This window comes from Bipolaris sorokiniana, assembly GCF_000338995.1.
Source record: "Bipolaris sorokiniana ND90Pr unplaced genomic scaffold COCSAscaffold_18, whole genome shotgun sequence".
Taxonomy (NCBI): Eukaryota; Fungi; Ascomycota; class Dothideomycetes; order Pleosporales; family Pleosporaceae; genus Bipolaris; species Bipolaris sorokiniana.
In genome coordinates this window covers 516436-531383 of record NW_006911912.1, presented here as the reverse complement: position 1 = coordinate 531383, position 14948 = coordinate 516436, and the positions used below count along the sequence as shown (strand labels likewise).

General features: G+C 50.3%; 3 protein-coding genes across 3 annotated transcripts; all 3 read right to left on the bottom strand.

Moving 5' to 3' along the window:
- Positions 1-3446: 3446 nt before the first annotated feature.
- Positions 3447-4564, bottom strand: COCSADRAFT_262218 (uncharacterized protein). The gene has a single exon (XM_007707231.1). It carries the CDS (start codon positions 4314-4316, stop codon positions 3729-3731), a length of 588 nt encoding a protein of 195 aa, XP_007705421.1. The 5' UTR covers positions 4317-4564; the 3' UTR covers positions 3447-3728.
- A 5925-nt stretch (positions 4565-10489) lies between these two features.
- Positions 10490-12703, bottom strand: COCSADRAFT_102350 (uncharacterized protein; the record flags this gene model as incomplete). The annotated part of the gene is made up of 4 exons (XM_007707230.1): positions 10490-11184; positions 11405-11582; positions 11755-12501; positions 12557-12703. The coding sequence occupies 4 exons, from the start codon at positions 12701-12703 to the stop codon at positions 10490-10492; spliced, it is 1767 nt and encodes a 588-aa protein (XP_007705420.1).
- Positions 12704-13133: 430 nt separating this feature from the next.
- Positions 13134-14132, bottom strand: COCSADRAFT_41518 (uncharacterized protein). The gene is made up of 3 exons (XM_007707054.1): positions 13551-14132; positions 13368-13498; positions 13134-13314 (listed from the first exon to the last, which is right to left on the bottom strand). Exons 1-3 carry the CDS (start codon positions 13683-13685, stop codon positions 13251-13253), a joined length of 330 nt encoding a protein of 109 aa, XP_007705244.1. The 5' UTR covers positions 13686-14132; the 3' UTR covers positions 13134-13250.
- Between the last annotated feature and the right edge of the window lie 816 nt (positions 14133-14948).

Below are 14948 nucleotides of genomic sequence, written 5' to 3'. Positions count from 1 at the left end.
CCATAGACTTTTTGTTTTCGGTTTTTTTTTTTGGAAGGGCTTCATTGCTCGAGGAAACACCTCCTGTACAAACCTCTTCTTCTTCTCTTCTCATTCTTCTTTCTCATACTTGTTTCATTTTCTCTCTGTAGCCATAGTGGGCTTGACGACTTTACGATGTAGCTTATTCTGGCATAGCCTAGTTAGCAATTCTGTAGGGCAGGATTCCACATTTTTTCTTCATTTTCATAAGCGCTTCAACCGTTGATTCTTCGGTGCCCGCTTTTTTTCCTTCTTCAACTTTTTTTCGTCCGCGTGGTTTTTTAATTGGAACCTCTTTTTTTCTTCCTTTCTGTCCTTGTGGACTCATAACTCAACATACATGGGGCCGGGCCCAACAAAAAAGATAAGGAGCCACGGGCGGTGTGTAACCATTTGTTGAGAATTTCTATTTGCATTCTTGTTTGTTGTTCTATTGGTAATATTTGTGTGTCTTTGCACTCATCATTTTTTCCTTTGTTCGGTTGGGTATGTATGTATAGACGGAAGTGGGCTTGTGAGGCGGTTGGGGGGGAGGGGGGGTACAGGCGTAAACGGAAAGGATACTTGGCTGGCCTCAAGGGGTTTCTTCGGCATCGGTTCAGTTACACCAAGGGACCGGCGGGGACCGGGGCAGGAGTTACAAGTAAAGGAAAACACCGTGTTCGAAGTCGAACCATTGGGAACCAAAAAAAGTTGACACTAAGCTTTTTTTCTTCCCATATTTTCCTCATAACCCCCGAAGAAGGCATAAAAAAACTACACTCTGATAGAAATGACAAATACGACTTATTTTCGAGCGTCTAAGGATATCATATAAAGATTCCTACGCTGACTATGCATATACCGCCTTCTCTCTTCTACTCATCGCGTGCGCATACCTTTTAGTACCTTTCCCGCCCCATGTAACCCTTGCTCACCTCGGACCTCGCAAACAATAAAGCCGAAAGAGGGGAAGCGCCCGCCATAAAGTGCGCGGGGAGGGGATGAGAGGCCCCCAAGAACAGCAGACATCTAACCAAAACACCGCGGCATGGGAAGATTGGAACCTCGCAAAAAAAAATCAATTGCATCACGTACTTACATATCCGGACCCATTCCCTCGGGGAGGAGGGGAGGGGGGGGATCTACATACCACGCAACGATTACACGTTAACACCACACGTGTATTTGCGTGGGCGGGAGAAAATCCACTCCATAGCCTTATTTTTGCTTTTTTTCTTCTCCCGCATCGGACCCAGAATTATTATTATTTTTTTTAAAAAAAAACGGTGCACACGTAAAACTAAACACGTCCTCATACATACACTAACACATTGTATGTAAGTCCATCCATAGGCATATACGCGCGCCCCCTTCTACACGCGAAGAGCAAAGGCAAAGGCAAACGGGGTAAGATGAAATAACCACTTTTCTTACACTACAAAATTATTATTTTCTTAGCTGTTTGCTCCGCAGATGCGACATGGATAGCGGAAGCTGCAGGGTAAGCAGGGTGGGGTATGTTGCTGTAGGCTTCATTTTTTATTTCCGTCTCGCGTGTTTAAGAGGTGAGGAGGTGAGAAAGGGGGGGGGGAATTGCAAGGGAAAGACAAGGGACGGGGGGACGCGGAACGAGGTTCCCCGCATTTTCTTGGTCAGGGCGAGATGCAGAATGCGGAAAGGCGGAAGGGCAAGGGGGGTGTTGAGGGAATTTGGACGTGTATGCGAAGGGCACGCGAGGTTGTCTGGGGGATAGTCTGACAAGGAATAATCATGTCGCGTTTTTTTGAGGGGGGATGGATGCGGTATTTTCTGTTGCAGGGTAGGGAGGAGGAGGAGAGAGGGAAATAGGTAGTATTGCGTACGTATTTGATTAATCAAAGAATCGCACATCTCAAGCATGTATCTTACATGCATGATATCAAGTCAATTGATGTAATCGTAATGTCAACATTAGACACAGCCCTCCCTCCCTTCCCTCTACAAAAAAGAAAAAAAGCAGTGAACCAGGAGAGAGAGGACAGAAAAGCCCACTACCGTCTAATGCGATTCCCCCGGAATTCCCGTATCCACAATATTGAAGAGTGAGCTGACTTCTCCAATACCAATACTTGATTTTTTTTTCTCTCATCAAAAGAAGAAGAGAGGAGGCTGTCGGACGATCTGGGACCCATGCTTGTGTCCCGCGCGCGCCCGCGTTCCCGCGCAAGTTCGAGGTTGGGACTAGCTGGGGCGCGGGAACGACCCGAACGGACACGGGGCGCAGCGGGTAAGGTTCAAGCACGCGTGCGCACGCGCGGGGGTGTGTGTGGCAAAGAGGAGAAAAAAGAGAGCAGCGCGACAGAAAAGTGAGGTAAGCTCAACTTCCTTTTCCAGCCCGTTCAATGGGCACATTCTAGGCTTGCGGAGGGCGAGTCGGACGGTGCTGGTTGGACTAGGTCTATTTGGAAATTTCCCTCCCCCCTTTTCCCAACTTTTTTCTTTCTCGTTCAACAGTTTGTTTTGGATTTGGAATTCTGCTTCTGCAACTTTTCCAATAATTTCTGGTGCGAAGTGTGTCGTGTGCTTTCTCAATGCTAAGCCGCGGCGCGTGGGATACTCCGAAGATGTGGCAGCACAGCCAAAAAGCCATTCCAATATTGCTCCTACGGTCTATGCTCAAACTCCGCCTTCACTGATGTCGTGCGACCATGCTCGGATATACTGCGGCTGTGCTTCTTGTCCACATTCTCACCAATCGCAATACCCTGGTCCGCCCGTCTCACGTATCCGTGCTCCTCTTTTTTTGGGGGTTTGCTCTCACTAATACTGCACCTGAAGCGTGAGGCCGTCTCACCCAATCGTGAATTACTACGGAGCAAACCGCATCTTTTTTTGTATGCATGTATCCTATATTTACCGAGTCATGGCCGGCAGCAGCCGATGTCAAAGCGAGAGAATCACACTTGCTTGGTCTGCGCCTTGCAGCTGCATGCCCCGCTTTCTCAGCTTCTTGCTCGGCGGGAATATGTTGCACAGCATGCGCGCAATACGGAGCGCAAGGTGGACGTTGCGTGGGCGGGCGGAGGCATTAGCCGTGTTGGTAGGGATAGCGGTGCAATTACCCCCTCTCGCCTTTTGCCTTTCTCTCTCTCTTTGCTACGGACCAGAGTTGATACAATAGTCTTGTATCTTTTACTTCCCATTGTTAGCAATTAGGCAGCATTGGCAATAAGGTGGTGCTCACTGCCTAGTCTGACTGCCAGACTCCGATCAAAGACAAAGAGAAAGAAGAAGGCTGCCTGCAATGACATGCAGCTATTTCGACAACAGGGCCGAACCTCTCACAAACATGCATACTGTAGGAATAGGCAATAAAGTCTTGTGCCTTGCGTGCTGCGTGCTGCGTGACATCGGAATAGGCCCGAATAGGCCCGAATAGCCCCCCATCTATGGCTACGTGTTACCGCCTGCATGGCAGCAGAGGCTGAAAATGGATATGGCTGCACAAGAACCTTCTAAGCTTTCGGATCGGACTTGTACTACTGACCTCGATCGGTAGAGAGCATGTCGTGATAGTATGCCATAAGCTGAATTTCCATTTTGATTGCTGCTCGCAGTAGTTTCAAAGCCAAGATGGCCATGTGGCTATCTCGCTTCATGTCTTTGTGTGCCGGTGGCTCCAAGGTGGGAGATATTGGCGCTACTGAGGTGTGAGGCTGCAACACATGTACAGTACTATTCCTATATTAGACGTCATGCCGCGGTGGATGGGGCTGGATATCCGCCAGTATCCAGTTGCTCTGCATGGCTATGCCGATCCACCTGCCCAAACTGCGGAGATAGACATGTGCGACATACCGAGTGTTTCGCAGTACGACAACCGAGACAGGGTGCGCCATGCGAACCTGCACGGAATCAGACGCTGAGCAACGTGGTCCCAATTGTGGGGATTGCATATGGGCTGATAGCCGATCGCATGTCAGCATCGTGGTCCTATGGTGAGAGACTCTGGCTTTTGCAAATGCGGTGGCCTGCATGGTGCTAAATGCACGGCGTTGTCGTCTGACATCTTGCAAATACGGCTCCAGCTTCCCCCACACTCGCGTCAACGATATATGCTGTGCTGCGGAATTATAGTGGAAATGCATATGCACAGGCAAACACACGCAAGTACAACCCTGCTTTGTGCGAATCTGATCATCATGGCGGGACAGCTGACAGACTGCACATTGTGAGCTGGACGCAATATATGGAATTATCGCTAGCAGTAGATGCACAAGGCAGCCGTTGACAAGTTGCATATACAACAACGTGATCAAGTTGAACCGCACCATGTGTGTAGTGGGCAGCTGATGCTGGGGCTTAGTCTTGCTCTCGCTGTGACAAGCAGGCAGACCGGCAGGCAGACCGGCAGACAGCCCAAGGTGAGAGCGCTGATATCGACAGGATGGCACTGACAATAGAGATCTAGCCACCGCACTAGTTGCCAACACTTTGGAAGAGTATCAACGATGAGCCATGTGATGACTTGGATCCCATTGACGACATGCTCTCTTGGTATTGAAAGACTCGACCGTAAATGAATGGGGACTTGAAAAGGTAGCCGAGACAATGCGCCGCCATGTAGTGAATAAAAATCGATCCTAATAAGATGGGTGAATAGGAATGCCCATCCTTGTCTCGGTTACAGCCATCGTGTTGCGTTGATTAAGTCCAAGTATCAGGATGGGTCGAAGAGACATGGAAGCATTTGGTTGCCAACCGCCATTTCTTCCTTTGAGTGGATATCTTCCTTTGAGTGGATATCTTCCTTTGAGTGGATACCGAACCTATGGTTTATGCTTACACAAGGCCTGGTAAGAGGATGCGTAGAAGACGGTCTCTTTCCCAAGCGTTCTTCCAAGGATGATGTCACGAGTAGACGGTGCGAATAGCTTGTACCACAGGCGTGTAGGGTGCAGCGGGTATACGTAAGGTGATGGACCATAGATTATGGCCAGTCCCGCATGTGCTTTGTGAGATTTTTCATTCGCACCAATGGGCCTCGATGCATGGCTACAATGGCTGTCAATGACGTGTGTGGGGCAATTGAACGGTTGCTGGCGATGGTGGTTTCTCTGCTGGGCTCTTGTAGGCTGACATGTCCCCAATTGGGAATTGACGATTGTGTGTAGGGATGCGTTCTGGTGTTTGCACATGCAGTGCTTGATGAGAAGAAGATACAATGTTGGGAGTAGAGATCGAGGCAATCGTGGGAGAGAGCACGCGCCAAGGGCAATATGCTCCGACATTCCGACCCCGCTGGACTTTGTTTCAATACAATCTTTGTCCGCCACAATCCACCTACACTCAGTTGCAAACCCACACGCGCAACGTCAAGGCCTTGTCGCGCTGGCAATGGTGTGAGTAGAAGAGACGGACATATTCTCAGCTCTTGCTGTCCACCAATAACATCAACATCACCCACTACCACCACCTCGAAACTTTGCACTCGGCCCCACGAATTTCCAGACCCAACCGGGGGTGAGTGAGGCCTCGAGCGCCACACGACTTAAATTTGACTACGGCCGAGACTACAACGAAGACAACGAAACCAACGACTACGACGGCGAACATGGAGGGCGCCTTCACGCACATGGGCAACCACCTAGTGTCGGACTCGGCGGCCACAATCAACGCCGGCGACGTAGACGAGGGCATTCTGGACGGCGACCTCTCCCACGGCCAGCTTTCGCGCAGGCGCCGCGCCGATGATGACGAAGATTATGATGACGATGACGCTGAGAGCATGGCCAGTATGCCGGTAGGCGGCCGAGGGGGCCAGTCGGCCATGCGTGCGGAGGATGCGGAGGTTGAGCTGCCGGCCCATGCGTGTACGTAGGAAGGAAGTGGGCGGGCACGACCAAAGGCTGTACTGACTGACCGGTTGCTTTAGGCGCGTACTGTGGCATCCATAACGCCGGGAGCGTCGTCAAGTGTCTGGCCTGCAGCAAGTGGTTCTGCAGTGCCCGTGGCAACTCATCGTCGTCGCACATCATCAACCATCTGGTCCGCGCCCGCCACAAGGAAGTCCAGTTGCATCCCGCCTCTTCGCTCGGCGACACGACACTCGAGTGCTACAATTGTGGCACCAAGAATGTCTTCCTGCTCGGTTTCATTCCCGCAAAGTCGGACACGGTCGTTGTGCTGCTCTGTCGCCAGCCATGCGCCGCCATGCCCTCGCAGAAAGACATGAACTGGGACACATCGCGCTGGCAGCCCCTCATTGAAGACCGTTCCTTCCTTCCCTGGCTTGTCCCTCCCCCAACCGACCAGGAGCAGCTCCGCGCCCGCCATCTGAGTCCCCAGACCATTGCGAAGCTCGAGGAGCTGTGGAAGGATGACGCCAATGCTACAATTGCCGACCTCGAAAAGGGCGCCGGCCAAGAGGAGGTCATTGCCAAGGTTTTGCTCCGATACGACGATGCCTACCAGTACCAGAATGTTTTTGGCCCCCTGGTCAAAATCGAGGCTGATTATGACCGAAAACTTAAGGAATCGCAATCACAGGATAACTTGGTTGTGCGCTGGGACATGGCCCTGAACAACAAGCACACGGCTAGCTTCATCCTCCCCAAGCTTGAACTAGGCGACGTCAAGCTCGCCGTTGGTGACGAGATGCGACTACGCTACACTGGAGAGCTCCGTCCGCACTGGGAAGGCGTCGGCTATGTCATCAAGATCCCCAACAACCAATCGGACGAGGTCACCATTGAACTGCGCACCAAGGGCGACCACAAGTCGGTTCCTACCGAATGCACCCACAACTTCAGTGCCGACTATGTCTGGAAGGCTACTTCCTTTGACCGCATGCAACATGCTATGAAGACGTTTGCTATTGATGAGATGAGTGTTTCTGGCTACATCTTCCACCGTCTGCTTGGTCACGAAGTAGCAGCAGCCCCTATGAAGGTTACAATCCCTCGCAAGTTCAGCGTCCCAGGTCTTCCGGAGCTCAACAACAGTCAAAACAATGCTGTAAAGAGCGTCCTCCAGAAGCCTCTCAGTCTGATTCAAGGCCCTCCTGGTACCGGAAAGACTGTCACGTCCGCCACCATCATCTACCACCTTTGCAAAATCAGCGGTAGTCAGGTCCTGGTTTGCGCACCCTCCAACGTTGCCGTCGATCAACTGTGCGAACGTATTCACCTTACTGGTCTCAAGACAGTTCGTGTAACCGCAAAGTCCAGAGAGGATGTCGAGTCTCCTGTTGGCTTCTTGTCCCTTCATGAGCAAGTTCGCATGAACGATACCAATGTCGAGCTTAACAAGCTGAACCAGCTGAAGAACGACGTAGGCGAGCTCTCAAGCCAGGACGAAAAGAAGTTTAAGCAGCTCACTCGTGCAGCCGAGCGTGAGATCCTGAATGCAGCCGACGTCATCTGCTGTACCTGCGTTGGTGCCGGTGATCCTCGTCTGTCCAAGATGAAGTTTCGCACTGTGCTCATTGATGAGTCGACACAGTCTGCAGAGCCAGAGTGCATGATTCCCTTGGTCCTGGGATGTAAGCAGGTCGTACTGGTTGGTGACCACCAGCAACTTGGACCTGTCATCATGAACAAGAAGGCCGCAACAGCTGGTCTTAACCAATCTTTGTTTGAGCGTCTCGTCATCCTTGGGTGCTCTCCCATCCGACTACAGGTCCAGTACCGTATGCACCCGTGTCTGTCCGAGTTCCCATCCAACATGTTCTACGAAGGCTCTCTCCAGAATGGTGTAACGATGCAAGAGCGTATCCGCCGCGATGTCGACTTCCCCTGGCCAGTTGTTGATAGCCCAATGATGTTCTGGTCAAATCTTGGTGCTGAAGAAATCTCGGCTTCTGGAACTTCCTACCTCAACCGGACCGAAGCCCAGAATGTCGAAAAGATTGTGACTCGCTTCTTCAAAGCAGGCGTGCAGCCCAGCGATATTGGTATCATCACTCCATACGAGGGTCAGCGCAGTTATGTTGTCAGCTCCATGCAAGCAACTGGCAGCTTCAAGAAGGAGAACTACAAGGAGGTCGAGGTTGCATCCGTTGACGCTTTCCAGGGTCGTGAGAAGGATTTCATCATCTTGTCCTGTGTACGTTCCAATGATCACCAGGGTATCGGTTTCTTGAGTGATCCTCGTCGTCTCAACGTCGCCCTCACTCGTGCCAAGTATGGTCTCGTCATTCTTGGTAACCCCAAGGTCTTATCCAAGCACCCACTGTGGCATTACCTTCTTCTTCATTTCAAGGAGCGCAACTGTCTCGTCGAAGGACCCTTGACCAACCTACAGGTGTCGCTTCTTCAATTCAGCCGCCCCAAGCAGACATATCGCGGGCCTCAACGCTACCAGATGGCCTACCAGCACGCCAATGCCATGACCTCTGGTCGTCAGCCAGGCTTCAATGGCAACAAGCCTCGTCAAGAGTACAACGACAACGGTTCTATTGTGGGTTACATCCCAGATGACGTGTCGTCTGTCCACTCTTCTGCCCTTGGCGGTGTTGGTGTTCCTTCCAACTATCCCCCCATGTTCTCCAACTTCCAAGAGTCCTGGCCCTTACCCGGCCGTCCTAACGGCAAGGGCAAGAATGGCGCGCCTCAAAGCGTTGCCGGTGAATCTATTGCAGCTAGCGAGCTCACGGACACCCGTAGTGATGCGCCTGGCGGCATCAGTCTTTCTGGTCTGAGTCTGAACGACTACAACAAGCCCACCTCACTCAGCCAGTCAGACCGCCTTAACCGCTTTGTGGAATCAACTCGCCAGGGTCCAAACGTTGGCACCGGCTTTGGTGCTGGTCGTGGGTTGCGTGGTGCACTTGGCGGCTTTGAAGACGATGACGCTCGCAGTGTTTCCACTGCTTTTGCCAGTCAGATTGGCACCGGTAATGGCTACGACTGATCTCGCCTCTCTGATATAGTGGTAACATACCCTACTACTACTCTTACACGTTTTGGCTGCGAGCCTCTCTACTTCACCCGATCGAGCAACAGACCGGATTCATCACCGGCCGTCTGACCTAGGACATGCTCTGTTGGCAAAACCAGAGCAGGCGACCGCCAGTGCGTTGGCACTGATATTGATATTAGGACCAGTCCGTACTGCAGCTTGTGTCGGCCCTTCCGGACAGCATACCGCCCTACCTGCGGCAATCCGTCGCTAGCACGTAACCGCATTTCAACCATATGCGAGCTTTAAATCCGCCGTATTCCCCAGATTAAGCCCATATGGGTGATGCGTCAAGATGAAGTGCACAATGGAGTAAGCCCAACTGCAGCACGGAAGAGCTGAGCATCAAACACACAAGAATTGTGCATTTCTTTTTACCATTTCTCACATTACTTTCTTTTATCACCTCAGCATAGGTGTGCTTGACTTTTCAACAATCGTTATGAAGAAAAAAGGTGAGAGGAAAATCATACTCTAGTTTAGTTTTTTGAGTTTTAGACGAGAATTTAAACCGTGCTTGTTTCGAATCGTGTTTACTGTCCCATCACTGATATACGTGACTTGTGTTGGCTTTTGCGCTGAGCTATTGCCCCTCTTTGACACTTTTTTTCACAGCATAAGGCTCGATAAGTGCGAATTACCTTGTTCATCTAGATTTTCGCATTTCACCAATACTGCTAACAACTAACAGAGCTCTCTGCTTTCCTCCTGACATACACGTATATAGACCTTGCTAAGCAAATGCCCCCCCCCAAAAAACGAAGCAGAATGCTCAAACAATACTCCTTTTATAAGCTATTGTTTTCTTCTCTTCTCATCTTTCTGAACACACCGTATATGAAGCATGATCAAATAAACATTGACTCTACTTACCTTGTCCTTTCACAAAACTTCGTCCTAGACTCCCTCTCACGTAGTGAGAAACAGCGGCTCCGCTACTTTCGTTAAACAAATAACGAGATTGTAGGAATCACTTTGTGCTTTTGTGTTAAATGGAAAGAAGAAAAAAGAAATTGAAGTACATAGGAGTATGGGGGGATACAAAGTAGAAGCGAGAAAAGAGGAGAAGAAGAAAAAAAATTCGCATGTAGACTTCCAATTAACTACTCTTGTCTTATTTATTTCATTGTTTTGTCCAAGAAGGGACAAAACTTGGTTAAAGCGAGGAAGAGGGCGAGGAAAGATGGGTTATGTCATGATAGACAACAATCATAATGATAAAACAAAAACTAATTGATTCAAATACAACGTGATATCCATTCTCATACCAAACCAACTAAAAGAAAGAAAACAAATATATATATACGTGGAGGGAGCCCCTAACAGGTCTCCTTCTGACATGACTGTAAAGTTTACCCTATCCTGCCCACGTATAACAACGTCTCTTGGGTATCACACTCTTCTTTTCGCTTTATACAAATCTCCCTCATTCCAACTTTCTTATTCCAATTTTTTTTCTCCTCTTTCATCTGGATCATATACACCTTTGTAACAAATATGGAAACGTACATATCTCCCAACACTAGCAAAACCTCGCCACACTGCCTTACATAACCGTACAGCACTTGAGCATCTTGAGCAACTTGGGCAGACCCTTCTTAACCATGTTCTCAATCTCGTCGTTTTGGTTTTGCTGCTGATCATGGTGTTGCTGGTGTTGACCACCATGGTGTTGCGGGGCACCACCGTGGTGCTGCTGTCCGGGGTATCCAGCTGACGGCGCATGTGGAGGCGGCGGCATTTCGTCGACGCTGCCGCCCTGGAGGTTGACGAAGATTCTACCTTCGTTTTCCTCGGTGCGGTACTGCAGGCCCAGTTCGCGGCATACTTGCTCGACTCGCGGTTTGATCTTTTGTACGTGGTTCGTGCTGTGGTTGCCCTTGCCGACGATGACATGGAGGTGGGTTTGGCCTTGTTGTCTGGCGACTTTGATTCTTTCCTCGAGCACGTCTTCTGCTTCTTCTACGAAGAGACCGTGCAGGTCAATTGTGTCGCCATCAACGCGCCCTTCGGCATTGTTTTCCCGGAAGATGAAGTCGCGTGCTTGGCGGTTGTATTGCTCCATCTTTTCGGCGTGCTTCTTTCCTTCCTGTGAGAGCTCGTGGGCAGCAGCGCCATCGCCGGACTCGTACGCTTGGTGCGCGCGGTCGAAACATGAGGAGCGTTTGGCGGCTTCTTGACGGGCAAGGTCGCGAAGGCGGTCGTATTCAGCTTCCGCATCCGCGGAGGAGTGGTTGAGAGCTGGGCGTGTTTGTTAGTTGTTGTCGCAATTGCGGGTAGGCGCGATCAGGAACATAGGGGGGCTGGGTACGTACAGCGTGAGCCCAAAGCGGTCATTTGTATGGCTGTCATCTTGTTGCGACACCGAGTATGTCAATTGGAAAGGGATAGAACAGATTAATACTGAGTTATTGTTGTTCTTGAGTGATGCACTTGACGGAATCAAGGTACATAATAAGACGGGGCTCAATGACGCTAAGCGGCTGCTTGCAGGATGCGAGATGGGCGCAGGGTCCAGTTCTGTGGCTCAGCGGTGAAGATGGATCAGGGCTGCCGTGTGAGCCACGTGGTGTGCACGCAAATACGTGTTCGGCGCAAAGTGCGTAGCGCCATGGATGTTGACTGAAATTTTGGCCAAGCTCATGCGTGACACGCTGTCATTGGTGCTGATGGTGATGTTGACGCGCCCATGTGAGCTATGTGCCACGCCCACCGCCCCTCATGCTTGCGAAACATTTGTGACATGGCTGGAAATCCAATCGTTCTTTTCTGACAACGTCACTACCCGCAAGGGCAGTTTCAGAAACGGACCTTGGGCCCTACGAATACAATTAGGAATGCGATCAACCATAGGCCAGCAATCATGCCATAGAGCCTCATTCTATCCCACCAGCCCTTGCCTTCAGTCATCCTCTGCAGCGTGCCCATCCTCCTACTGGCAGCATCCATATTCAATGTATTCTTGTCTAGCCCAGCCAATGCTCGATCTACCACGCTCTTGTCACCCTCGAGTGTGTTTGAAAAGTTTATCGATTGTTCCTTCAATAGCTTGGCCATATCGAGGAGGCTTGTCGTGAGCGTTTCCTGTTCATTTCTTTCGTAAGATAGGAGTGCCTCTGTCTGCACATGGGCTGGATCGCCTGTCGTTGTTGTGGGTTTTGAAGGGAGAAGAGAATTGCCAGAGGCTGCTTGTGCCCCAGATTTGGCTCCGTCAGCCTCTGGCTTGCCTCTCCGTCGCAGTTCTGATGCCAATCCCTGCGCAGCATTTTGGAGTGCTTCGTTGTTTCCCCCCGATGTTGTGATATCCCGTCCAGCCTCTGTCTTCACTCTCGGCGCATATGAAGGAAATTCATCTGCTTCTTCTTGATCGGAATCTACAGACCCGCCCGACTCTGCATCATCTAGCTGATTCAATTCGTATATCCGCTGATTTAGCTGCTTTATGAGCTCGCGTTTTTGTTGCAGATCGGCTTGTAGTTCCGATTTCTTGGACTTAGAGGGTATTGTCGAGGCCGAATGCTCAAGGTTGAGGAGTAACGTGCGCGCATGTTCGATATTCTGGGAAGTTTTAGCAAGCCATATCTACAGATGTGATGCATGTGTTTCAACCTACTGCGCTCACGCGTGCCCGCTCGTAACTGGACTTTCGTAGCTCTGGTGATGGATCTGCCAATACTATACGCTCTAGTCTCGAGAGCAGGCGATTAAGGTTGATACTGGTAACATCGCCATATCCTGGAGAGCGAGACCTGGCAGTCATCGCTTGCTTTGCTATGGCGTTGTTGGATTGCGGGCGCGACGCGACCTAGTATAAGTGACGAAGTGATGTGTGTAGCGGGGCGCTGAGACTAGGAAGTAGTAGTTGCGCAAGTTTTCAGGATTGCAGTTACAAATCCAGCGTATTATAGCAGCAGCGGCACAGACCAGACAACAGCAAGGAGAACGTAAGGTGGTAATGAAGAAAGGTGTTCGTTCGTGAATATTTGGTGCATGTAGCCACAACGTCACTTTCGCCAAAGCCAATAGTAACTTGGTGGGCCTTCCCCGCACTGGCCCACGCTTAGCCGCAGCTCACAGCTCAGATCTCACGTGTCGTCACATGCTTCAACTCAATCCATGGGCTCATTTGTATATTGTTTGTCTTGGATTTTACATCATATTGGTATAATACATGCTTGCGAAAACGCTTTGTGCCTTCATTTTTAGTCTTCGACCTGGTGAGTAAACCATATTTGCCTTCTGGCTTCTTGCTTCATAAACTTTCATCTCATCTCATTACCATGTCACGTACTTGAAATAATAAGAACTTATGATGACCCGCCCTTCGATTGCTGCGACTGGGTAGTGGGTTGAAGAGGTCCACGAGTGAAGCTGAGAATAATTAGTATTGAATTTGGGAGCACTTGATAGATTAAGGATCGTACTTGTTCCACCAAGTACCGATTAGACCCGGCTTTCCGTATGCATCATGGAAGGACTGTCTCCGGGCCAGGCTCTCCTCATCCTGACGACGCTTGAGAGCCTCTAAGTTTGCAAATCGCTGGGTTGCTGAAGACTACATAGTGTCAGTCACGGCTGTTCAATTAACCAAGTATTCAAAAACATACCCTTCGGCGACCATCGAAGAACGACTCGGATCCCACGGAGGCATCAGACACTCGGCGGTCGTTGTTTTGCTTTGGAGCTTCAGGCATGGCTGGGGTAGCATCATTGCCAAAAACCTTGTTGATTGGAGAAGACATCTTTGATATTTGATATGAATAGAAATCGTATGTAGAGTTGAAATTGAACTTGGATGTAGTAATTGAGAGTAATTTGCAGGTATTGGTTATTTGAAAACGGGAATGCAAACCGCTGATAAATACCCCTCAGTTCCATACTGTCGAGCACACGATCGCATGTGGCATGACCATTACGCAGACGATACATGATCGTACCAATCAGTGAGGGTCTAGCCCTCCCCCGCATTCTGACAGTGCAGTTTGGACCCTGAACGTCTGTAACGATGACATGAATGGCAAGCAAACGGCGCTATGCTGCACTTGCTTCTGCTGGCCAAATCTAATCAGAGTTCCGCAGCGAATCATATTCTGCTGATTTATCCACACCTGACGCAGCTCGATGATCTAAAGCGTAGATGCTAGCCAGACCGTTTGTTTGCACGTGACATCGATCTTGAACGATAGTCGAGGCGTCGAAGACGGCGTGCAGGGTCTAGCGACCTCAATGACAGATTCGCCTCTGTCCATCCTAAGGGGCATTGAGGCGCAGTCAGGGAAGGGGTATCGATCGCACTAGTTTTTGTAGGCAGATCGCGCCGCTCGTGATGAACCGACCGCTATTAAGTACACCTGTCGATCTTTGGGTAGTACAACAACGGTAGATTCGACCATGTGTTTGAAGTAAAGCTACTGAGACCCTTCCTGGATGCACAACGCTGTAGGCATGCTATGACACCATCGAGAAGCTTCCATCGACGGCATTCAGCCAAGCTTTGTACCGACGCGGGAGCCATATCTTGGTATTGTTGATGTCATGTCTTTAGAAATTGTCGTTGATTTCATGGTATGTATGACCGGTGCTAGCGGGCACGGCTTGTGGTTAAGGAATTACAAGTCGGCGGCTGAGTGAAGAGTAACCCCGTCTGCGTCGGTTGCTCTGATAGCACTGACGTCAGTGGCTGACAAATAAGCGCGCGTTACCGCTTTTGCTAAGCGAGTGCAAATGTCTTTCGCGCTCGCACTGCAGAGCAATCTCTTCCTCAACCCTCAGCAAGGTAACCTTGGGGCAGACTTCCGCAAATTCTCCCGGACTCGGCACAGCGTTGAGCCTCCGACCTTGTATTCCTGGCATGTGCAGCGGTTGCCGCTTTTTAGAGTTTGCCGCCTCCAGCCGTTAACAGGTTGCGTGCTGTCTCCTGAGAGACGCAATTGCAATGATAGCTACTGATGCAGATCTTTCGGACACACAACAGCCGGGCCGATGAGGAGTATTTTTGCTAGCTG